Consider the following 25,977-nt stretch of genomic DNA (forward strand, 5'->3'; position numbering starts at 1 on the left):
GAGGTGGAGGTATGCAGTGAATTAAGTGGGGCTTCCCTGCAGAGGAAGAAGTTGAATTGTGGTAGACCTAAGCACAATAAGATTGCTCTTATATTCAGTGGTCCTTATGCCTTACATCATGATCAACTTATAGATGCAAATATTGTACCTAACTTTAATCACTCTGATTTTTACAAAATCAGTAAGATTCTCAGTGCCAATACCTCTGGGGACTGATTAAATGCTGTTAACTAGTTTAAGGATTTTTACTTTTTAAAAATGTTAAAATATGAGTATCCTAGTTCTATTAAAAGTTGCAGAGTAATTATCTAAAATACTTTGTAATTAAATCACACAAAGAACATATAAAGAGCACAGTCAGACTGAGATTGTGTCGTGTCCCCTTTCTTTTGTAATTTTTTTTTTTAAAATAATGTTTTATGCCAAAAGTTGTAGGTTTCTTGGAAAAAACTTAAAGAGTTAGGTGCCATGGGTATGAATAGGGAATGAGATTCCAAATTAGAAATAAATTCTTAAGCAAGAAAGCTACCAGGGAGGAGATTGACTTTTTCATTGGGTTTAATAACCCAATGTGGTTTGTAGAGGGGTGGGAAAAAAATCAGTATCATGAATTTGGGTACTTGTTTTACCTAGGAAAATAGGAGTTTATAAACAGAAGCTTGTATTTGTGTCAGGCTGTGTTATGCTTTATACATATAAATGCTTATATTGCTTTTAAAAAAATTATTTATTTATTTTTGGCTGCATTGGGTCTTCGTTGCTGCACGCGGGTTTTCTCTAGGCGGCGAGCGGGGGCTACTCTTCATTGTGGTGCGTGGGCTTCTCATTGCGGTGGCTTCTCTTGTTGCAGAGCATGAGCTCTAGGCACGCGGGCTCAGTAGTTGTGGCTCACGAGCTCTAGAGTGAAGGCTCAGTAGTTGTGGTGCATGGGCTTAGTTGCTCTGTGGCATGTGGGATCTTCCCAGACCAGGGCTCGAACCTGTGTCCCCTGCATTGGCAGGCGGACTCTCAACCACTGCGCCATCGGGGAAGCCCTAAATGCTTATATTGTTGATTTGAGGTAAAACTAACAAAATTCTCAGAAAATCACTGTTAAGGGATATGCCTTTCTTGCTTTCAACCTGCATTTATAAAATGCCAATTATGTGCGAGCCTATGTCCTAGGGCCACAGTGAGGAAACAGAAGAGTGAAAGGCATAGTTTGTATTCTCAAAGAACTTGGTTTCCAGTGTAGGGAACATAAACCTGGAGTGGTCTGAGGAACGCTTCTTGGCTTGTTGACAAGAAATAGGAGTCCACATTCATTTGAATGCCCTACGCAGTTATTGAGTTTTACCTGAACTAAATAATAAAATTTGGAGAGAGAGCTTTTGTGGTTGGCCAGGGGAGCTTCCAGTTCTTCTTTAGCTGCTAGTATTCTCTTTGTTCCTTAAATTAAAGCTTCAGGAAGTAATATACTTTGAATCTGCATTTAATAACATCATTTAATGTTCCTAAACCACAAATTCATTTTGAGACTAACTTTCACAAGTTGCTTTGATCCCCATCTGCCTGAGTAAAAAATTGTAGCTAGAGGACAAAAAGGTCAGCTTGATTACAAAAAAAAAAAGAAATGGGGTTTTGGGTTGTGCTTGGTGTGCACTTTTTAAAACCATGAAGAATCTGGAATGAAGTTGTATTGTTTTAAACCTTTACTTTTGAAGGTGTTATTTTTACTTATTTAATTGCTATAATCAAGGCTTTGAATCAACTTGACATAGATGACAGCCAGAAAAAAACATGGGAGAACAGGATATGAGGGAAATGGTTGGGTAACACAAGGTAAAAAAAAAAAAAATTATTTTTTTTTAAATTAAATGTAGTTATCTGAATGAGAAAGCAAGTTTCAAGAAGTGACTGGTAGGGGCATGTAATCATCAGCATTGTTGTTCAGTTAACTGCTCTTGGACTCAGTAGTGAATTTATGCCTATGTAAAATCCCTAAAATGTATGCATTTCATACCTTCTAAAAAGCTATTTGAAAAACTAAAAAAAAAAGAATATGAGTGGGTGGTTCCTCAGATGATAAGGTAATTGATATGAAAGGAATTTGAAAAAGAGGAAGCTCTTACTTGTTCCTTTGCAAAAACTTCTTTAATCAATACCTAGGTTCTTTGCAGTCTTCATGCTTCTCCTCTAACCTTAGCTATCCAGTTCCTTCCTTCACTGTTGTCCCTAGCTATCAGTAAACTTCTCAGAATATTTCATTCCTTTGTCAGGAAGGCAGTCTGCCTGGATCCTGGAATCAGGTAGAGTTGAACCTGAATTCTCTTAAGTAATTTATGAACTTGTGACTTTGGACAAGTGTTTTAGCCTTTCTGAATCTTGGTTTATCTGTTTAAAATAGAATGAAATCTACCACCTTATAATATTAGGAAGATTAAACAATTAACAGGGACAAAGTGGTAAGGATGTTACCTGTTATATATAAGTGGTCAGTAATATTTGCTCCTTCTTTCCCCTTCTTATCCAATTGTGGATTCCTTTTAAAAGCAAAAAACTTTGATATATAATTTAAAAAAAAGAATTTATAAGCAGTTTTGAAAATTCTTTCAAATGTGAACTACCATACTTTAAATGTGCTATACTTAAAAAAATTATTCTTACAGGAAGTAACTCAAAATTTCAGATATTTCCAGGCCCTGTACCAGGCATTATGCTTAGTTCAGCATTAACCTAAAAGCTCACAGACAATGTTAAAGTATTTCAGAGAAGATTATATCATTAGCTGATGTAGTCAACATGTACTTTTTCAGACTTATGACTGCATTTTTTTTTTTTTTTGCGGTACGCGGGCTTCTCACTGTTGTGGCCTCTCCCGTTGCGGAGCACAGGCTCTGGACGCGCAGGCTCAGCGGCCATGGCTCACCGGCCTAGCCGCTCCGCGGCATGTGGGATCCCCCCGGACCGGGGCACGAACCCGTGTTCCCTGCATCGGCAGGCGGACTCTCAACCACTGCGCCACCAGGGAAGCCGCATGACTGCATTTTTTAATTGGTTAACCGACTGCATATCAGGTAAAGTGTAGCAAAGACAGCACAGCTACTAAAATGAAGCAGATTCACAATGTCTGTTTTATTTCACTTAAGGGTTATAAATAAGTATAGGAGAAAGTTTCATGAATGAAACTTTAAAAAGACAGAAACAGAAAGTTTTGTCTTTTTAAAGACAGAAGGTAGCTCATCAACAAATGAAGTGACAATATTCATAACATAAGCAAATATGGAAACTTTATAGAGTTGAGCTGTCAGATTAGCTTAGTTTTAAGACCACAGTCCAAGATGATTGATATCAATTATGTTGCAGTTATTTGTGCATTTAGAAATCAGTAAATAATCTTGATAGGAAATAGTACATTCAGGTTCTATTCTTTTTTCTCCCCCCCCACGTGATAGCACCCTAAACATTTTGTAGTAACAGTGTGTCTTTCTTGTGGGCTTATCTTGTGCCTCTAAGTTATTAATACTTAAGATGTTCTTGGGGAATAACATATATTACCCTCATTTCAGACAGTCAAGTAGAAGCATAGAGAAGTGAAAGAATAGAGTGTTCTGTTCTCAGTCTACTTGTGACTGGCAGGGAAATGTTAAAGCCTTTCTGACTCACAGATGACTCACCAGAGGACAGAATCTTTAATGTGTGTTATTTAATGATTTGCAGAATGACCCTTATATCTAATATCATTACCAGTTTTCTTATGGTCACCCTGAAAGTATTTGTAGGTGTGGAGTATGTTTTGTGGTAAAGGTCATTATCAGAAAATGAGGATGGCAGTCATCTGGCATGGATATGCTGTCCCTTTTCCTGCTCCTGGCAGATATTGCTGTTTGATCAAGATTCTTTACTGCAGAGTCTAGATTTCACCTCAGAGTCCTCAATGTATTGCTCAAGGCCGCTACTACCAATCAGTCACAGGCCCACAAAATGAAATTACTTTTCAGTCTTGGCTTACTATTTATTAAATTAATTTGCACTAAGATTATGAGTTTACTTAAAAGTTGAGGATCTATCATATTTGTGATCCTATAGCAGGTACAGTTTATGCTCTCATACTTTCTTATGGGTCAAATAAACATGCACACAATTATAAGACAGACTCAGCTCTATTATTGGTGTGAAGGGAATAGAGAAGGATGCAAAATTAATTTTAACTGGAAAGGTTTGTGAGTGTAATGATTTTGGACTTGGAGGGTAGGATCTTCAAGGTGGTCTTTACAGCTTTAGCAAAGGCATAGAAGGTACAAAATATAGGATGGATTTTGGGGAATGATAGACAATGTATCTTGGCTAGAATGTATAGTACTGCAGTGATAGGGTAGAAGCAAAGAGAGAAGCTTGATCTCTGTACAGTGGGTTTTGGATTTTATTTTGTTGTTCCTGGGCCACACGTGGTTTTTAATCTATAGAATGACGTGATCAGATCTGTGCTTTGAGAGAATAACTTTTGACAGTTTGAATAGAAGTGGAGTCGGAATCTTGATAACGTAGGAAGCCTTTTTAATAATGTAGAAAGAGATGAGGGTAAGAACTAGAATTGTGGAATGGATATGGTGAATTTAGAATAAAGTTTTAAAGATAAAATTGATAAGTGAAACAATAAATTGAGGTTGAAGTCTGGAGAAATTGAAATAGTAATTTATGAAAAAATAATGTCTGTTGACTAAAAAAATCCTTTTTTGTGTTTTATCCAAACTTCTATTTTTATGTCTTTTAAGTAATTTTCTGTAATATTAAACTTAATTTTAAATAATTTTTTGGTAAGATTAAACTGTTTTAAGAGTCTTGTTTGATACTGAATAAATTTTTTTAATTTTTTAAATGCAGTTTTTTAGTTAACATGTTTTAAATGGCAAAAATATGGGCATATTTAAAGTATTTAAACAATAACGATTTAAAGGTGAGAAGAAGTCTTCTTTTCACTTAATTCTTACTTCCCTAATGGTAATCACTATTAACACTTTGTGTGTTTAAATATATAGGTGCACGCACATCTCTATGTGATATCTTCTGTCTCTCTGTCTGTTTATTTATCTATCTATCTGGCATGTTACTTTTATAAAAATGGGATCTAGTGTACAATTTCTCAGAGTAGCAAAAACGAACATGTTCATTTACATGTCCCAAAGAGAGTCTTTCTGTAGCACACAATAACAAGAAGCAAAAGCATATAAACTTGAAATTATGCTTAGTAACCAAAGTTTTAATATTCTTACTTAGAAATGATCTAGCAAGCCAGTGATTATCCACTAATTAATTCAGTTTAATATTAGTCTAAGCTTTTGTTACCTTAAAGTTCTTGGAAATTATTTGTAAGTTGACATACTATAAAACATAATTACTGTTGAAATGAAAAGTTTGTCAGAATAGTCATTCAATTTAAACACAGTTTTACATTTTCATAGTCTTAAACATTGTGTGTGAGTAATACTGGCTTATTTGATCAGTAAGCCTATATATGTTTTAGAAAGTTACTCTAATGGAATAAAGATGTATGCTTGTATTATACTTAACATTAATTTAAAAAAGCAGAAGATAAACCTATTTTATTAAACTATTTTTGTTTGCCATTTACCTTAATTATATGAACTTGGTTCTTAAAACCTTTCTGAGTTAATTTCTGTAAGAATAATTTTAGAAAATATAACACATTTAAAATATTAGAAGATCAATTTGCTTATTTTCTGGGAATTTTGATAATATTCAATTTATAAAAATAGTGCATATTTATCTCTATAAGCCAGTCGGAACAGAGCTGCTTTAAGAGACTTTATAATCTAACTTATTAATACCCTCTGAGGGTAGGAAAGCATTATGTACTCAAAATAAGAGGTAAAGACTTTTTTGAATTAATAGACACATAGCCATACAGACACTGAGAGAGCTTATCTTTTTCCAATTCTCCAATTTTAGCCATGGCTACAGAGTTAACAAACACAAACCCTGACCTTTCCAGATACTGAAGAGCTATTCTCCTTCCTGGTTGGCATGAAATTCTTAATTGATTTGAGCTCAAGATAGGTAAATGGGGGCTTCCCTGGCGGCGCAGTGGTTGAGAGTCCACCTGCCGATGCAGGGGACACAGGTTTGTGCCCCGGTCTGGGAAGGTCCCACATGCCGCAGAGCGGCCGGGCCCATGAGCCATGGCCGCTGAGCCTGCGCATCGGAGCCTGTGCTCCGCAACGGGAGAGGCCACAACAGTGAGAGGCCCGCGTACCGCAAAAAAAAAAAAAGATAGGTAAACAAAAATGATAAGTGAACAGGTGACTAATGAATCAGATTCTTCTTTTTCTCTCACCCAACACAGATCTGTATAAACCATTAATTTGTTTACAGAGATCACTGAATGACAGTCCATAAAATCAAATTCTGAATCATTGTTATCACAACAGAGAATAACTTATTGACCATAAATAAACTAAAAACAAAAACAAAATTAGAAGAGAGGAAAGTTAAAACAGAAAGCACAGTTAACAAAGTTCTATTGCCGTTCTTAGTTCACTTCTGGGAGACAAGAAATGTCTGGGCTTGAGATACCTGTGAGGTGTACTATTCTGGCAAAGAAGTTACCTAGCTCTGTCAGGTGAATCCACTGGGTATCTTGGTGGAATTTCCAAAACTACTAAGGATAAATTTTAGAAGAGAATCAAATCATGCCTCTTATTCAGATATCAAATGAACATGTTAAAGGTTTTATTTATCTTATCATTAATGAGGGAGTCAGAGATATGTTATAACTGGTTCAAGGGAGAATGCAAAGGACACGTACATTTATAGATCAGGAATATTGAAGTGAATTTGCAAAGCTGGCTTCTTCCATCATGGTGGAGAGAAGTCAACTGAAATGGGCAGAATTTATTTGCATGTCTGTAGACAAGAATTGTGTGCTTTACCATTAGTTTTCTATGTGTTAACCTCTGTCTTTACAGAGTGGTAAAATAGTCCAATGACAATTCCTGTAGCATTAAATTATCCCTAGAAGCTGCAACATTTCATCAGAAGGATCTTTTTTGCTTATTCAGAAGTCTTAAAATTTTCTTTACAAAATGATTTTTTTCAGTTTGCATTCCCAGAGAATTATTTCTTTATCCTTGATGTTTTATTAATTTAATTTAGATATGTATTTGGATCTATGGTTTATTGTATTTTTCCTTTCCTTTGTAGATTTTCTTTACCTTTATTTTAGGGCTATTTTCTATCATGTCTACCTGCTTTTTCTCTTCTATTTGTTTAGTTATTCTACTTCAGGGATACTAAGTATCTTTCTGTTTAGTCTCTGTCCTACTTATTCTATCTGATTGCCTTGGTATCTGTCTTTTTTTCTCCTTGGTACTTAGGTTATCTTATGATTTTTCTTCTTGCCATTAGTTTGATTTTCAGTGTTTGGTTCTTTTTCTTGCTTTTTTTTCAAATTCATTGTTCTTAATTGATTTTGTTAGCTCCATAGCTTTTCTTTTCAATTTACCTGTTTTGCCTTTTTATCTTTGAGCTTTTGATTTATTAAATGTACGTGCTTATTAGGTTGTTTTCTGTTACAAAGAACTCACTGGGGATTTCCTTATTTTCCTGTGTTGTGTTTTCTTTCAGACTAGGTTCTTCTTTTCTTTCCTCTTCCTTCCACGCTCTTGTTTATACAGTTGCATGGCCTTTTCTTTATATCTTGCTAGGTAAAGACTTGGATAGCGAAGTCAAGACTTTGTATCTGCCCTGATATAACATGGGTGAGTTCTCCTTGATGCCATCCTCATCTTAGCTGTGACTTTGTCTCCTCCTTTTACTGTACCCCCTCAATACATCTTTTGAGCAGTGTGTTTTATTCTCTATCTGCTTCTCTGTAGTTGAAGGATATAAGGTGGTGGTGGGGGGAGAGTTCTTCTGGGGCTCCAGGCTCTCCTGTCTCTGTAGATTTTGTTAAGTGTCCTGTACTGGCCTTATTCCATCCTGCCAAGGGTGTAGTACATTTCTCGGGGCTTCAGACCCTTTCCTTAACTCAGAAGAATGCCTTTGAAGTCAACAGGTTCTGGTGGCCACGCTGCAGGTCTCAGCTTAGGTTTTAAAGCTTCTGTGCTGAAGATGTTCTCCTGGACTTTTCTAGGGCACGCCATCCAAACCGGAGGATATTTATTAAAATATTTATATATTAAAATTTTCAAGTTTTATTAACTCACCAATTTTTCTCATTATTGCTTCTAGGCAGTGTAATCAGGCTAGGAGCCAGATCACACTGTGCAGAATCTTTTTCTGGCCCCTACTTTTTAAAGTTTAGAGATTTTTAGTTTAAGCATTTTCTTGTTCGACTGTAGCTGGTGGATTTTTGGCTGAAAAATGACACACACACACACGTATGTGTAGTCTGTCTCTTTTTTTAAAAAAATAATTTATTTTATTTATTTATTTTTGGCTGCTTTGGGTCTGCACGCGGCCTTTCACTAGTTGTGGCGAGCGGGGGCTACTCTTTGTTTCGGTGCGCGGGCTTCTCATTGCGGTGGCTTCTCTTGTTGAGGAGCACGGGCTTTAGGTACGGGGCTTCCGTAGTTGTGGCTCATGGCTCTAGAGCACAGGCTCAGCAGTTGTGGTGCATGGACTTTGCCTCTCCGTGGCACGTGGGAACTTCCCGGACCAAGGCTTGAACCCTTGTCCCCTGCGTTGGCAGGCAGATTCCCAACCACTGCGCCACCAGGGAAACCCTGGTCTGTCTCTTATTTTTTTTTCTTTTGTGGTACACGGGTCTCTCACTGTTGTGGCCTCTCCCGTTGCGGAGCACAGGCTCCGGACGCGCAGGCTCAGCGGCCATGGCTCACGGGCCCAGCCGCTCCACGGCATGTGGGATCTTCCCGGACCGGGGCACGAACCCTTGTCCCCTGCATCGGCAGGCGGACTCTCAACCACTGTGCCACCAGGGAAGCCCGTGTTACAACATTTTTATATAACTACAGTGAACATGTAGTGACCAATTATATTTTTGTTAATGTTAGGGCATTTTAATATTTTTATCTCATTTTTGTAATCTCATCAGATGACATAATTTATTAAAGTTACTCAAATAGAGGCCACTTTTTATTTTTATGCTCTTTTGTGTTCATTGAACCTTTTTGTTGTTTTTTATTACCTTTAAAATAATTTGAGGGGACGTCCCTGGTGGTGCAATGGGTAAGACTTCATGCTCCCTATGCAGGGGTCCCGGGTTCGATCCCTGGTCAGGGAACTAGATCCTACATGCATGCTGTAGCTAAGAGTTCGCATGCCACAACTAAGGAGCCTGCCTGCTGCGACTAAGACCCGGTGCAACCAAATAAATAATATTAAAAAAAATAAATTTGAGAGGTTGAGATTAATGGACTAATCAATGTTATTAAATCATTATACTTCTCCCCCTGGCACTAACTGTAATGTATGTTTATATTACTGGATAGAAATTCTTTTGAGATATTTGCTTAAAATGACAGCTGATATTTCAGCCCTTGATGCCAGAAGAATTTTTTTGGTGCTTTTGGATTCTTTATCTACATCCTTCCCATAACTTTAATAATGAAAGTTTTAAAATGTATTCCAGTTTTTATAAGATCAAGTGCACTTAAAAAAAAACCCAAAGTCACGTTTTTGTTTTTGAAGGAAATAATATTACCCAAAATGGAAAAAATAATTTGGATTGGAAAAAGGAAGATGTGCTGTAGAAATGTTATTTTTTAATACAAATTTGATAGTCTAATTTTATTATTTCTGGATTTTGCTATCATCATTCATAGCCCAAGTTAATAAAAGGGTTTATAAAAATGTTTATTTTCTTCTAACATAAAATTATTAATTAGTGTAATCAGTATTTATTAAGAGTTCTGTAGGAATTATGAGTAACTTTTGGTTTTTGCTGCATTTAATTAAGAATATGCATTCATATTATGTAATAATCCATGTAATTATCCTTATTTAGAAATGTTTAATCTGATTTTTGTCTCCTCAGATTTTGTCAAATTTTAAGAACAAATGCACCATATAGCTCATGGAAGAAAAAACACAAATCAAGACTTTTTTGGGTTCCAAGTTGCCAAAGTATGGACCAAAACCTGTAAGAAGTACACTGCAGCCAATGCCAAATGGAAAACCTGTTAATTTATTGGGAACTTCCAAGAGTAGCAATGCCAAAAGTTACATCAAAAATAATGGCTCTGATTGTTCATTGTCCCATTCATTTAATTGGAGAACGGCAAATAAATACCAGTTTAGTGCACAAAGTCCTGAAGAGCCTAACGGTACTCAGAGTTCACATGATAAAGAAATCGATCCTGAAAAACATGCACCTGCTCAAGGAATGTTTGATCAAAATGGGATGAAGGGAGGTTTGAAAAGTATTTCTTTACTCACATCAAAGTTAGCAAAGACATCTACTATGTTTGTGTCATCTGCAGAAGAGTTAAACCAAAAGTCTTTGTCTGGACCGTCTAATTTGGGTAAATTCACCAAAGGCACATTATTAGGAAGGACTTCATATGCTTCAGTCAGTGCTCCAAAATCGCAGTTGAATGGATTTTACGGAAACCGATCAGCTGGTAGCATACAAAGTCCTAGAGCAAACTCCTGTGCCACCAGAAGCAGCTCTGGAGAAAGCTTAGCACAATCCCTAGATAATATTAAATCTCTTGCTTGTGAAAAAATGGTTAGGTCACAGAGTTTTTCACATTCCATTCAGAATTCATTCCTTCCACCTTCATCTATAACCAGATCACATTCCTTCAATAGAGCTGCAGATCTTACAAAGCCTTATCAGAATCAACAGCTACCCATTAGAGTGCCTCTGAGGTCAAGTATGCTAACAAGAAATTCTCGGCAGTCAGAAGTACTCAATGGGAATGAACATTTAAGGTATGGATTTAATAGGCCTTATGCTGCTGGTGGAAAGAAGTTGGCTTTACCAAATGGCCCAGGTGTAACTTCCACTTTGGGTTATAGGATGGTTCATCCCTCTCTACTGAAATCTGGCCGACCTCCGTTTTCTGGGACTATCACAGTTGATGGTAATAAAAATTCACCGGCTGACACATGTATAGAGGAAGATGCTGCACTTGTGGCTGAGGACAGAGCTAAGGATAAGGACCAAGAACTAATTGAAAATGATAGTTACAGAACAGAAAATGACCAGACCATGAAGCATGATGCTAAAATTAGATACCTGGGTGATGATGTGGATGACATTTCATTGTCTTCTCTGTCATCTTCTGATAAGAATGATTTAAGTGAAGACTTCAGTGATGATTTTATAGATATAGAAGATTCCAACAGAACTAGAGTAACTCCAGAGGAAATTTCTCTCAAAGAAGAAAAGTGTGACAATGTACCACCAAAGGATATATATGATTCCCCCAAGGAAAATGAAAAATCCTTCAGTAAAACTGATGAGTGGATAGATATAAGTGTCTCTGGTAAATATTAATGTCCTTAATTTTTTTTGCTTTCTCCTAGATAATAGAACTGAATTTCCACTTAGGATTATCTTCTGATTAATATCAGGATACTAACAATTTCATGGAAGGATGGATCTAGACAAAATTAGAATGGGGCAACATTTACCTTCCTTGTGGCTTTTGTCCCTTGTTCTATTTTTCATGCTAAAAGAACATCCATAAAAATATTCATTCCCTTATGGTATTTTACCTTTGCTCTTCTTTGTCACACACAGGCTTATTCCTGCTTGCTTCAAAATTATTTTTTTTCCCTGCTTCCTCCAATCAGTGGCAGCCTGTTTTAAACCATCTCTTCCTTTAGGGTAGTAGATCACTACTATTTGTTAAGAGTAAAGCTGTACCAAAGGGTAAATGGACTAATACAGGTTATGTCCAATCTAATGAATTTTTTTATCCTAGGCAATTTTCATTTTTTTAAAGGAAGAGTTAGATTTCTTGCTTAGTAGACTTAATAGTTAAACTTTCAGAGGAGCTTTATTTTTTTAATTGAGGAGAGTGAGATAGCACCTGTTAAACATTTCTTCTTATACTTGGTAATCCTGGTGCTAAATACTGGAGAAAATATATCTCTGTGCCAATCTGGCCTGAAAAAGGAACAACTGATGGTTTGGGTATAGGCATGAAGTCTGGTTGAGGGACTAGGCCGTCCCTGGAGATATGCATAAACCCTTGACTGCCTGAGGGTCTTCTAGTTAGGAGTGACTGCTGGAGCTAGTTATTTCCTTATAAGGAGTCAACTGCCAGGTTAAATGATATACACAGAGTAAAGAGTTTCCTGGGCAGTGCTTAAAAATAAATATCTTAGGAAATATTCAAAGAATATGAGGCTTTATGTACATTTCTAGAAATATTGCAGAAGTGAAAGATGGCTCAATGAATTTTCTTTATTGGGAAATATTTCAGTAGGTTATTTTTAAGATTTTGCATCTTGATTTTTTTATTGTTTAGATTTAGAAGATGCTAGTTATGAATACCTTTTTGCCGACTTTTTTGCTATAATATATCAAATTATTAAAGCTTATGTTTTTTGAACCTGAGAAATAATTATATTTTTGTGAATTAATAACTTTTTTTTCCCTCTCTTTTAAAAAATAAACTGAAGACAGGAGTGAATGTTCAAAACATGCTTCTGGAAACAACTTGATTTCACCAGATACAGATTACAGAGCTGGTTCTTCATTTGAACTCTCTCCATCTGATAGCTCTGATGGAACGTACATGTGGGATGAAGAGGGCTTGGAGCCCATTGGAAATGTCCACCCAGTTGGGAGCTATGAGTCCTCTGAGATGAACAGCATAGTATGTATGGATTTATATACCATTTTGGAAAATTTTGTTTCCTTTGCTATAGAGAGACTTGGGATATTGATTGAATTTTTTAAGTTTATGAACTAACTTTCTTAGTTTGAGAAATGGGTATTCATATCTCTTAAAAGCCTACAAAACATCTGGTCTTAATACATAATAAAGCATATATTTGTATAATATAGCACGAGTTAAATATGTTCTCATACACACATATTCATAATATAGTTGATCCTTGAATAACATGGGTTTGAACTGCGAGGGTCCACTTATATCTTTTTCAATAGTAAAAATACTACAGTACTACACAGTCTGTGGTTGGTTGAATTTGCGGATGTGGAAATGCGGGTATGGAGGAACAGCGTATATATAGAGGGCTGATTGTAAGTTAAACATGGATTTTCGACTCTGTGGAGGGTCAGCACCTCTAACCCCATGTTGTTCAAAGGTCAGCTGTATGTAAATAAATACACACATATTCATATGGACACACTGTACTGTTCAGGTTAAGCTAGGCTAGTGGTTCTCAGTAGGGGAAGGCAATGTCTGGAGACATTTTTGGTTGTCACATTGAGGGATGCTGCTGGCAACTAATGGGTAGACACCAGGATACTGCTTAACATCCTGTAATGCACAGGATAGCACCCACAACAAAGATTTATCCAGCCCAAGATGTAAATAGTGCTGCTGATGAGAAATCCTGGGCTAGGCTGTGCTGAGGTAACATTCTCAGTGCCAACTCTCAGTGACTTAACACAATAAAAGTTTATTTTTTACTCTTAAAATGTCTGTTGTAGGTCTGGACAACTCTCTAGGGCAACTGTCTTCAGTGTTCCAAGCTGCTTTGATCTTGGGGCTCTTTTGAGACCCTTTGTCACCCTGGTAACAAGGATCTCACACATGCGGTTACTGCCAGAGGGTCTCACACATGCAGTTACTGCTGTGGCCTGCAGGTGGCATATGGCACTTTTACTCACAACATACTGACCGGAACTAATCTTATGTACTGAGTGGGCAGGAAGTGTAATTTTCCTGTATGCCTGGTAGGCAAGGGCACCAGGTATGAATGAGCACTAGAGGACCTACCATATATTTATACATGCATATTTTAAGAAAAATTGCAAGTAATGTGGATTATATGCCATGTGAGTAAAGTATAGTTGGTGTGATTAAAGTTATTCCCTGTAGTTACTGAGTATATAAAATCAATTTTCCTGTAGTTGTATGGGAAATTGGTAGTCTTTGTGGATATATTAAATTCCAGGTAGACTTCAGGTGATGTAATTTTCACAGGTTTATTCCTATAAACCTGTGACTTGGAAAAAATGTTGTTACCAGAGGCTTGTTAAATTGCACAGACATGGAGAGGACACGTCCTTAATTGAGAGGCAGCATCTCTTATTTCGTTAGATAAAGGAAGTTCAGAAAAGATTACAGTTTAGGGCCTTATGTGCTCTCTTACTAGGACTTCTTAAGCGAATATGATTGAAGTTGAAATGACCATTGTGTCCAGTAGATGGCAGCAGTCAGCGCCTAGTACCTGACATTTCTGACAGTTCACTGTTCTTGTAACATAAATGATGAAATAGCCTCTGGAAGACTTCAGTACACATCTGAATTGACCATTAGTCTCTAAGATCCATGAATTTCCTCCTTGAACATTTGGCTTGTGTATATGGGATGGGAGACTACAAAAGTGTTCATTCTGTGCTTTGGAACGGAATGGTGTCTGTGTGTCATTCTCTTCGGATCTAAGAGGAAGATAGTCTGAGAAAGGATGGAGAATTGATGGTAAAAGTTGAAAAGAGTGTGTTAAGATCTACTGTGATAGTGGATTTACCATTTATGCTCTAAAATTCTATCAACTGTTTGCTTTTTTCTATTTTAAATTAATTTTGTTACATGTGTACCTGTTGAGAATTGTTTCCTTGGTGATTTGGACTTTCAGTCATTGTTTAGTGATCCTCTCTAACCCTCATTATGCTTTTTGTCTTAAGGCCTCTTTTTTTTCAGAATTAGTATATTTTACCAGTTTTATTTATATATTTTCTATCCTTTCACTATCAGCTCTTTTGATATATAACAAATAGGTTATTATTTTTTTAAAAATGCAATGTCTTTTGCTTTTAACTGGTGAGTTTGGTCCTTTATGTTTGCACTTATTGATATACTTGGAATTAACTCTGTTATCTTATATTTTTATTTAAATTATCTCACTTTTTCTGTTTCTTCTTTCTCCTTTTTCTAAAACAGTATATCTAACTTACCCCAAAAGAACTTTAGCCTGTTTTCATTTTCCTTTGTCTCTCCATTGCCTCCTTTGTCTCACCAAAGACATTTCCTAATCTTGTGTCCTCCACAAGCACCACTATGGTTGTTCTTTACAACAGTGCTCATTCCGGTCCAGGTTGAGGTTAGGAGCCTTCACTACAATGTGAGTCAGCTTTGTCCACAACTAACAGTTTCGTTGAAATCCATTGTTTAGTTCAGCTGACTTTCTCTTTGAAGAAAGCAGTGTGTTGATGCAGTCTGGTGCAAGCTCCTTATCTTGTCATAGGTCCTAATAGTTGTAGACGGACTACTTTGCATAACACTTGTCTAGAATCTAGGCTATTTTTTTTTTTTTTTTGCTTAAATATTGACAGTGGTTTGTTGAGGTATAATTTAAATACAATAAAATGTACAAGTCTTTTGCATATAGCAAAGGGAATTTTGGAAATGTGTGTACTTGTTTAACAATCATCCACATTTATGATATAGAATATTTCCAGCACACCAGAATATTTCTTGTCCTCTTCAGTCATTCTGTTACCCCACCCCAGGAGCAACCACTGTTCTGATTTCAATTGCTTTAGCTTAGTTTTGCCTATTCCTGAATTCAATATGAGTAGAATTATAGACGTGTTATTTATATCTGGCTTCTTCCAATAAATGTTATATGCATATTTGTTAGTTGTTGTTTGCTCATTCTTCTTGTTACATAATCCATTGTGTGAATATATTATAAGTTATTTTATTCTGCTATTGATGGACATTTATATTGTATCTGGTTTTGGGCTACTGCTTCTGCTGTGAAGATTTTGCAACATGTTTTTTGGTGAACATTTATGCATTTCTGTTCACAAGATATGTAGGAGAGGAATTGCTGGATTATAGTGTATACTTATGTCTATAGCTTTAGATGCTTTCAGTTTTCCAAAGTGGTTGTATCAGTTTAAACTCTCACTAGCAGTAAATAAGCATTCCAGAAATTCCACTTTCTAGTTTATACTTTATGTTGTCTGTTTTTTTTTGCATTTTTGCTATTCTGGTGGGGGCATAGTAGTATTGCATTGAGATTTTTGTCCTGTGGTTTGTGGTAACTACTTGTTTGCCATTAGTTTATACTCTTCTGTGAAGTGCCTTCTGTTGGGCTTTATGTATTTTTCTTAATTGGTTTGTAAAAATCCTTTATATATTTTGGATATAAATTTTATATATATACACACACATATACACATGTGTATACATTTTTTTATATATGGATTGCTTTTAAAACCTTTTAATAGTGTCTTTTGATGAGTAGAATTTAACAATCTAACATTTTTCCTTTATTATTAGCACTTTTTGCACTGTGAGAATTTTTTGTCTACTCTAAAGTTATGAAGGTATATTCCAATGTTTATTTAATTTATTTATTTATTTATTTATTTATTTTTGCGGTACGCGGGCCTCTCACTGTTATGGCCTCTCCCGTTGTGGAGCACAGGCTCTGGATGCACAGGCTCAGTGGCCATGGCTCACGGGCCCAGCCGCTCCGCGGCATGTGGGATCTTCCCGGACCGGGGCACGAACCCATGTCCCCTGCATCGGCAGGCGGACTCTCAACCACTGTGCCACCAGGGAGCCCCAACCTTTTCCTTTTTTTATTTTGTTTCATGTCCTTGTGCTGGAACAAATCTTAGCTGTGAATATCTATGACTGCTGAGTCCTGTGAGTCCTTCTTGTGAACCATCTAACCCGGGGGTGGTCTTGAGGACTCTGACATAGGTACTGATTCGAAGTTATCTTTGTTCGCTGCAGTAAGTATATTTTTAATTTATCATCTTTTATATTTTTATAATAATCCTTTGAAGTAGCTATGGACCAGTTACTAACTCTTGCTTCAGATTTGGATGAGTTTAGATGCGTTGAGTAAACTGATATTGATAGGTTGGGAACTAGCTTGCTGACTGTTGTACTCTCAGTCTGGTATTCTTGTTTTTCAGCCTTATATCTACTCAGGATAACTGAGCATTTTAAAACTCAGGAAACTTTTAGTCTACATTTAACTTTTTTGAACATGAAATACAGCATTTTTTTGTTAGTAAATATTGTCCGAATCATATTGTATGTGAACAATTAGAGGCAAAAACATTTTCCACTGTTGTACAGCGAATTGCAACCCTCTTTGCTGTGGTGCTGTGACCAATATAAGAGCTCTCATTGCAGAGGAATTGAATTACAATGTCACAATGACTGATTTCCTAACACTGATATATTTAGGGATTGATAATTTTAAATCATCACATGGAGTGCTTTTGTTTTTGGAAGGATTTTTATGGAAGGCTAAAGAAGTGGTTGAACCAGATTTTCCCTGAAAGTGTCTAGCTTTATTTTTCTATTTTATCACCCTTGACTTATGTTCACGTAGTAGGCAGGTTTAACCTTATCATTTAAATAGAACCTTTTTTACTTTGAAATGTAGATTCAAATTCTTGCTTGAATGCTTTTGACACATCAGTAAGTAGTTATGCCTCATGATGCTAACATGTTTTATTACACATTTTTTTACCTGTGTTTTACTAAGGCAACAGCTGGCTAAATTTGGGTTTCTACCTTCGTGGCTGACGTTGCTAGACTTTATTGAGACTTAAATGTATGCTGAATATCATAATATTCTTAGCAGTAATTTATGTGGGAGTAGGACTCCCATAGGTTTTTTTGCACTGAATTTTGGAATTTCCTGTGGTCTAGAAATGTAGCAGAGGAATACTAGAATATCAAATTTGGTTTTTATTTTTCGTATTTAGTTTTATTGGCTTTAATTTCTGTTTCCTGTTTCTTTGGGGTATATTAACAGGGACCAGCAAGCTACAGCCTTGAGGCTGCCCACCCTTTTTTTTTTTTTTTTTTTTTGCCGTACACGGGGCTCTCACTGTTGTGGCCTCTCCCGTCGCGGAGCACAGGCTCTGGACGCGCAGGCTCAGCGGCCATGGCTCACGGGCCTAGCCGCTCCGCGGCATGTGGGATCCTCCCGGACTGGGGCATGAACCCGTGTCCCCTGCATCGGCAGGTGGACTCTGAACCACTGCGCCACTAGGGAAGCCCCACCCATTTTTGTAAGTAAATTTATGTATATGTAAAGTTTAATTTACATGTAGTCTGTGGCTGCTTTCATGCTATTGTGGCAGTATTGAGTAGTTACAACAGAGGCTATTGCATACAAACCTAAATATTTACTATCTGGGCTTTGAGAAGACGTTTGCTGACCCCTACATTAGAACACTGCAGATAATTTAAAAGATTCAGAAGTTAACTTTTTAAACCAATGAAAAATCTATGGAAAATTTTTAGGCATTTAGTTTTCTCTTTGTTGTCATTGCTACGCCGTTCTTCCTCTGACCCCCAGTGGAAGGTATCCATCAATCCATTTAACATATTTGAGTGACCATCATGTGCAGAGCACTGAGGATACAGTGATCAAGACAGCTGTAGGATCTGTTTTCAGGCTTATATTCTGTTAAGGCACATGTAGTTGAAATATTCATCTAACTCATTAATTATCTTCAATCGATATGTGGAGAAAGTGCTACAAAGGAGAATTACAAAGTGTGAAAGTGTATTATTGGAAAACCTGGTCTGGTGTGAGTGTAAGGTAAGGCTTTTCCAGGAAATGATGTTTAGGCTTGGTTGGCCCAGGGATACAGTAGGTACAAAGGGAATATGTAATTGGAAGAATGTCAGGTGTTTTAGTAAATGGCATATGGAAATGCCTTGAAGTAGGAAGGGATCATGGAGTGTTTGGGGAAATATGAGAAGGCCAGTATGGCCTGAGCACTGACACAGAGGGGAGGAGTGGCAGGAGAGAGGAGGCTATTAGTATAGAGCTTTTATGGAGCACAAAGGGTTTGAATCTTTATCCTAAAAACTGAAGGGGAGCTGTTGGAGGACTTTAAGCTGGAAAGGGACATAAGTTGATTCACATTTTAAAAACGCTCTGTATAAAGATTGAATTAGGGGGATACCCTGGTGGCGCAGTGGTTAAGAATCCTTCTGCCAATGCAGGGGACACGGGTTCGAGCCCTGGTCCAGGAAGGTCCCACATGCCGCGGAGCACCTGGGCCCGTGCGCCACAGCTGCTTGGCCTGTGCTCTGGAGCCTGCAGGCCACAACTGCTGAGGCCTGTGCGCCTGGAGCCCGTGCTCCACAACAGGAGAGGCCACTGCAATGGGAGGCCCGTGCACCACAACAAAGAGTAGCCACGGCTAGAGAGAGCCCGCACACAGCCAGAAATGTAAATAAATAAATTAAAAAATAAATGATTGAGTTAGAAGAGAGAGAGAAAGTATGCTGGAAGCTGTCATTCAAGTGAGGGGTGGTAGTGGCTTGGGCTAAAGTGATGGCAGAGTGAAGATGTAGTGGGGTCAGCAATTTTGAAAACGAGTTTAGAGGGTACAGCTGATGAAATTCAGTTACTCATTGATGGTAGGGGAGAAAAGTGTCACCTCCTCCCATTTAGAAGTTATGATTAGTACTGTTGCTCTCATTCATTCTGCCAGAATCATCCTAAATTGTCAGTTTGACTTGTTATTCTCCTGATAATTTTCCCATTCCTTATAATGTCAAATGTAAACTCCTTGACTGGCTCTCCATGGTCTGTTCTCACTTTATACAGGTCTGTCTAGTTGCTTTTAATCTCCAGTTCCTACTACATGTCTTGAATATTGATATTTCTCTCTCTCATCACTCTTTCAGGTTTCTGGCACTAAATAAAGACTCAATACATACTTGTTGAGATGGGTGCCATGATATGCCATTTAATTCAAAATAAATGGAAACCCTTAAACTAAATATAATGCTTAATATTATTCAGTATTTTTCCATACACATTGTGACATAACCTATTTACAAAGTTTCTGAGGTACCACGTGTCATAATAGCAAGTTGCAAGTAACTAAAAATGTGACATTAGCATAGGTGTGATAGTGGAGGGACAGCTTACAGAAAGTTGAGTCCTAATATAGGTAAATGAAAATCTCAAACTGACATTAATATTTTCAGTATGCTCTGATACAGAATACAGAACTTGAATGCATAGAAGGGATCTAATCCAACTCATTTAACTATTTCACAGATAAGGGGACGGAATGATATGAGGAAACTAAATTTTTCTTAATTTCCTTTTTTTTTAGCTAGACTAGTGAATCTCCCATGTCCATTTAATTACTAGCATAGCTTCTTTTTTTGCCTGTTAATGTAACTTGTAGGTTTAAAAACAAAGTTTAAATTTATCACATATGGTTGTTGTGACCCTTTAAACATAATGTTTTTCTTCACTCTATATTGTTTCTTGTAGATTAAATCTGTTTAGTATGAAGTTCAATTCAGTAATTATTTATTGAGCTTCTGCTACGTCTCAGGCACGCTGTTAAGTGCTGAAATTACTGAATATGAGTAAGGCTGTCTTTGTCCTTTATGAATTCAAAATCTAGTATGATAGGCAAATATAAATAGATAATCATAGTATAATTTTTAAGTGATATCGTGCATGCTGTGTTAGCATGTGTGTGATATACTAAGAGGAAGTGACATCTGAGTTGAGTTTTGAAAAATGGATACAAAGTTGACCAACTGGTCAAGGAAAAGGGAGGGTGAGCATTTTAGGTGTAAAGAATAGCATGTACAGTGACCTGGAGGGATCACAAAATCGTGATGTATGAGAGGAATATCTGCACACTAATAGTATAAAGTGTGAAGTAGAGAGTAATTAGAGATGAAGCTGTGGAATTAATAAAGTGGAAAGGAAGAAAAATCTTGTATCTCAATTCAGAAAGACAAGTGATGTTTACAAATCAGATTTTAGAATAAGACAGATATAATTTAAATATTATATCAATATCTATATTTCAGATCTTTATACACACTTCCTGTCTATGTACTGGGACCATGAGTAGAGGATTTTTTTCTGAGCATTTTTTCTTTTTTCATAAAAATGGAATTCTTGGACTGTCTAAACTCCTTCTGGGTCAAAGCCTGTGTTTCAGAGAAAATATTAGTGAATTTAAAAGTAGTTTGTCTTATGGTTACCAAGAGAGAAAAGGTGGGGGAGGGGTAAATTGGGAGATTGGGATTGACATATGTACACTACTATATGTAAAATAACTAATGAAAACCTACTGTACAGCACAGGGAACTCTACTCAGTACAGTGTAATAACCTATATGGGAAACGAATCTAAAAAAGAGTGGATATATGTATATGTATAACTGGTTCACTTTGCTGTACAACAGAAACTAACACAACATTATAAATCAACTATACTCTGATAAAAATGAATTAAAAAAAATAAAAGTAGTTTGTTAAAGAAAAAAAAAAGAGTAATTAGTTCACTACCAGGTCCCTTTTACCTAGCATAGGACCTGGCATAGAGTAGATGCATAGTTTGTAATATTTATGAAGAAAATACTGAATTCTGTGAGTTGAATCAGATAGATGTTATAAACTAGTTATAGTTAGGACACTGAGGCTGAGGAGTTAAATGCCTTTTATGAATTTTAGGAGTTGTTGATGTTGCTGTTCTAACCTAAATGATTAGTCACTTCAGAACTGTTAATTTGTACCCCCATAGGAAACACCTTTATCAATTAAAGTAAGGTGTTTATATAGAATTCCTTTGCCTTTAGTCTTGCAGACTCCATTCATTTCCACAATCACTTTGGACAGTGCTTTATTCCCCTCACCTCCTTCAGTGAGGTTGTTTCATAAACTTAAAAAAAATATATGCATGCATTAAGACTTACTCTTTGTGCTATAAAGATCATTGAATTTTGACAAATGCTTAATGTCTTGTATCATAAAGAATAGTTTCATCATCCAAAAAATGTCCCCTATATTTTATGTGCTTATCCCTCCCTGCAATGAACCCCTTGCAAACACTAATATATAGACCATCTCTATAATTTTGTCTTTTTAAGAATGTCATATAATTGAAATCATACAGCACATAGCTTTTTCATATTGGTTTCTTTCATTTAGCAATGTGAATTTAAGATACATCCGGGTCTTTCTGTGGCTTGCTACTTCATTTCTTTTTATTGGTGAATAATACTGCATTGTACCACAGTTTGTTTATCCATTCAGCTATCAAAGGACATGTTGGTTGCTTCATTTTTAGCCATTATGAATAAAGGTGCTATATATTCACATGCAGGTATTTATGTGGACAGGTGTTTTCAACTCACTTGGGAAAATACCAAAGAGTGCAAATGCTCAATCACGTGGTGAGACTGTTTAGCCTTGTAAGAAACTGCCAAACTGTTTTGCAAAGTAGCTGTACCATTTTGCATTTCCACTGGCAGTGAGTGAGAGTTCTAGGTCCTCTGTGTCCTCACCAGCAATTGTCAGTGCTTTGTGTTTTAGGCATCCTAATAGGTGTATAGTGGTATCCTGTTATCGTTTTAAATTTGCAATTCCCTAATGACAAATGATGTTGAGCATCTTTTCATATGCTTGTCATCTGTGTATCTTTAAGTGTCAGTTTGGATCTTTTGCCCACTTTAAAATTCATTTCTTACTGTTGAGTTTTAAGAGTTCTTTGTATATTTTGGATATGTCTTTTATCAGATATGTGTTTTGCATGTGTTTCCCAGCCTGTGCCTTGTCTTTTCATTCTCTTAAAAGTGTCCTTCACATATATACACTACCAAATGTAAAATAGATAGCTAGTGGGAAGCAGCCACATAGCACAGGGAGATCAGCTTGGTGCTTTGTGTCCACCTAGAGGGGTGGGATAGGGAGGGTGGGAGGGAGACGCAAGAGGGAGGAGATATGGGGATATATGTATATGTATAGCTGATTCACTTTGTTATAAAGCAGAAACTAACACACCATTGTAAAACAATTATACTCCAATAAAGATGTAAAAAAAAAAGTGTCCTTTACAGACCAAACATTTTAATAAATTCCAACTTAATTTTTTCTTTCACAGATCAAGGTCATGTAGTTTTTCTACTTTGTTTTTCGACTTCAAGAAGTTTTATAGTATTGTATTTTACATTTTGGTCTGTGATCCATATTGAGTTAATTTTTGTGTAACACCTATGTTTGAGTTAATTTTTTTGCATAAACTTTTGTCTAAGATCCAGCACTATTTGTTGAGAAGACTATCCTTTCTGCATTAAATTGCTGCTGCTCTTTTGTCAGAATGTGTTGAGTGTATTTGTGTGGGTCTGCTTTTGAGCTCTCTGTTCTTTTTTGTTGATCTACATGTCTGTTCTTTTGCCAGTCACATTCTGTCTTGATTACTGTCTTGTTATGTCTTATAGTAAGTCTTGTGTTGTATAACGAAGAATTCAGCTGGCTTTTGTTCCTAGTTCCTGCGTGGGAGCCTCTACATCTTTGGAATTTCCCAAGTGATAGGAGTGTTTTTGTTCACTGTGGGCCCTAATAGTTTATGCTAACAGGGCGGCTCAGGGTCAGGGTAGGCCATGCAAGAAAAACCAAACATGTGATTAGAGGGTTGGGGTGTTGAGCCCTCTGCTATTAGTCTGATCTCTGGGGAGCAGGGGAAGTGGGCTGGACATTGAGTTCAGTCGTGTGGCCAATGATTCAACCATGCATGCTTTTGTAATGAAACTACTATAAAAACTCTGGACACTGAATCTCAGGTGAACATCCCTAGTTAACCATACTTTCTGTATATGTTGCTGATCCGTGTGCCAAGGAGGTGACCTCTTCTGGCTCCATGGGGAGAGAACACAGAGGCTTTGCGTTTGGGACCATCCTAAGCTTTGCCCTGTGTGTCTGTTCTTTTGGTTTGTCCTGATTTATACCATTTTGGCTATAATACAGCTTATCATAAAGTATATTGCTTTCCTGAGTTCTGTGAGTTGTTCTAGTGAATAACCTGAGGGAGTCATGGGAACCTCTGCATTTGTAGGCAGTTAGTAGGACATACAGGACCTGGGAACCCGAGCTTTTTTGGCCAGTGATGTCTGAATTAATGTCAGTCTTGTGGAAGACTGTGCCCTTCACCTGTGAAGTTTGTCCTAACTCTGGATCATTAGTGTCAAAAGTCCTTGTGGTTGGTGTCAGAAAAAGTTGAATATGCTAGATAACCCTGCCTCACTGAAGCTTGTGGGAAGAGAAAGGATGAAAGGACTGGGGATGAAGAAATTTTGATTCTTGAATGGCTATCTAGTTGCTCATGATATGAAACTGCAGCTGTGCTGCGATCCATTACTAAAGGCAAAAGTTATGGAATAGAATTTAGAAATGGTGGGAGACACAATCCCCAATGAGGTGGCTCACTGGTTACAGAAGGAAATGCAGAATAATAAGAAGCAAACTAAATATATAATGTGTTGGCTATTGTTACTTGTAATAGGTAAAGTGAAAGTAATATAGAGTGCTGGGGCTGATCCTGATGCTGGGCCAAGCTTAGATTTCAGTCAGTCTGATCTACCACTAATAGCTTTAAAGCCGCCCCTAATGAGAGAGATTATTCTAGGACAAAAGGCAGTACTGTTATGAACTCTGGTTACCAGGAAGGTGGTCCAGTTAGGGAGAGGGAAAACCCAAGAAACTACTGAAACCAGGGGTTATAGTGCCAAGGAGTAGTCTTATTTTATGGATCTGTGTCATCAACTTCCTGAAGAACTTTTAGTAAAATGGATTGCAAGAGTGACTAATTTAGGGGTAGTATCTTTGGTTTAGAATGCTACAGAGTGGAAGAGAATGTTGGGTTGACATAAGACCCACAGCTCACTGTAGAACAATCACAAATGGCTGTCCATAGTAGGTTACCTGAGGGAGTGGGTAGCCTGGTGGACTGGATAAAACTTGCTGTAAAGTCTGTTTATCTGAGAAGAGAGACTGTGTTTCTTCTATAAATGAAGTGGAACACCATAGATGAAGAGTCTGTGCACTTCATAGCAAGCCATGCTGGACTGACGTGATGATTGTCCTATGAAGGTTATTTATCTACTGAATATGCCCCATAACCAGGTCATGGTATCTCTTGTGATTAAGAGGGCCCCTTTTACATGGGCACCTCATGAAACAATACTGTTGTAAAACCAAGCAGCTGAGAAACGTTATTAGGTTTGTTGTCTCAGTTTCCCTTATCGATGTTAAAGATGAAAAAAAAGTCATTAACAAGAAAAGGGAGGAAAACAGAAGGGGAGAGCCAAGGGATTCATCCCATCAGGGGTCGATGTTTATGAGAAATGTAGTGAATATATTGGACATTGATGAGGTTAAGACAAAGGTGTTAATGCAGCAGTGTTGAAGATTGAGTGTACCAATGGGAGCTAATGCTGGTTCTACAACTTTAAAGGGGCCTCAGCAATACCACTGTATTTATCCCAGTTTGAAGGAATTTGAAAAGCTTAAAGGCAAAGGTGAAATTGAGAAACCTGACCTGGAATCACCTGGGACAATGGTCTGGCAGATTAGTCAAAATGAAGATTGACAGAAGGGATAGGGTCCCTTGGCTCTTAACTCTTCCCCTCTGGGGACCTAAGGCCTTATGTATGTGAGTGGGTAAAATGGTCACCAGGTGTAGAAGAGACCTTTCTGGGACTCCTTGACACAGACCCCCATGTACTTTGGTATCAAAATATGTTGATGAACATGTCTTAACTGGGGCCACTTTTAGACTGAGAGAAAATAGTAATGCATTGGTTGATGGGATTAAGATGAAAGTTCAAGTGAAAGTTTAAACAGGCTTTATGTGAAGTAGTTGGTCTTCTTAGCTGAATGTTTTATGGAAAAGGATATTATGCCCTATCTAGTATTGTGAAGCAAAACTGTTTGGTGAAATTTTAATAGAGGCTGTTAGGAATGCAAAGTTGATGGGATTATTGTCCTATGAAGGTCTGAGAATAATATTGTAATTTTCTGTAAGATGTTACAGAAAAACCCAAACGAACTTTTTGGC

The 25,977-nt window shown here is 37.1% G+C and overlaps 1 protein-coding gene across 8 annotated transcripts in view; it reads left to right on the forward strand.

Annotated features, from left to right (window-relative positions):
- Positions 1–25,977, forward strand: part of CCSER2 (coiled-coil serine rich protein 2) — a 149,855-nt gene that overhangs the window by 26,603 nt on the left and 97,275 nt on the right. For 7 of the 8 annotated variants that reach the window (XM_082601002.1, XM_082601001.1, XM_082601003.1 and 4 more), the window contains 2 exons: positions 9,995–11,450; positions 12,595–12,791. In XM_082601002.1, the coding sequence (XP_082457128.1) occupies positions 10,034–11,450; positions 12,595–12,791 (1,614 nt within the window). In that variant the 5' untranslated portion in view covers positions 9,995–10,033. Of the gene's footprint in view, positions 1–2,873; positions 3,057–9,994; positions 11,451–12,594; positions 12,792–25,977 lie in introns of all 8 variants that reach the window. The other variant, XM_082601000.1, reaches the window with a different exon arrangement.

Source organism: Mesoplodon mirus (genome assembly GCF_964341445.2).
Source record: "Mesoplodon mirus genome assembly, chromosome: 2".
NCBI lineage: Eukaryota > Metazoa > Chordata > Mammalia > Artiodactyla > Ziphiidae > Mesoplodon > Mesoplodon mirus.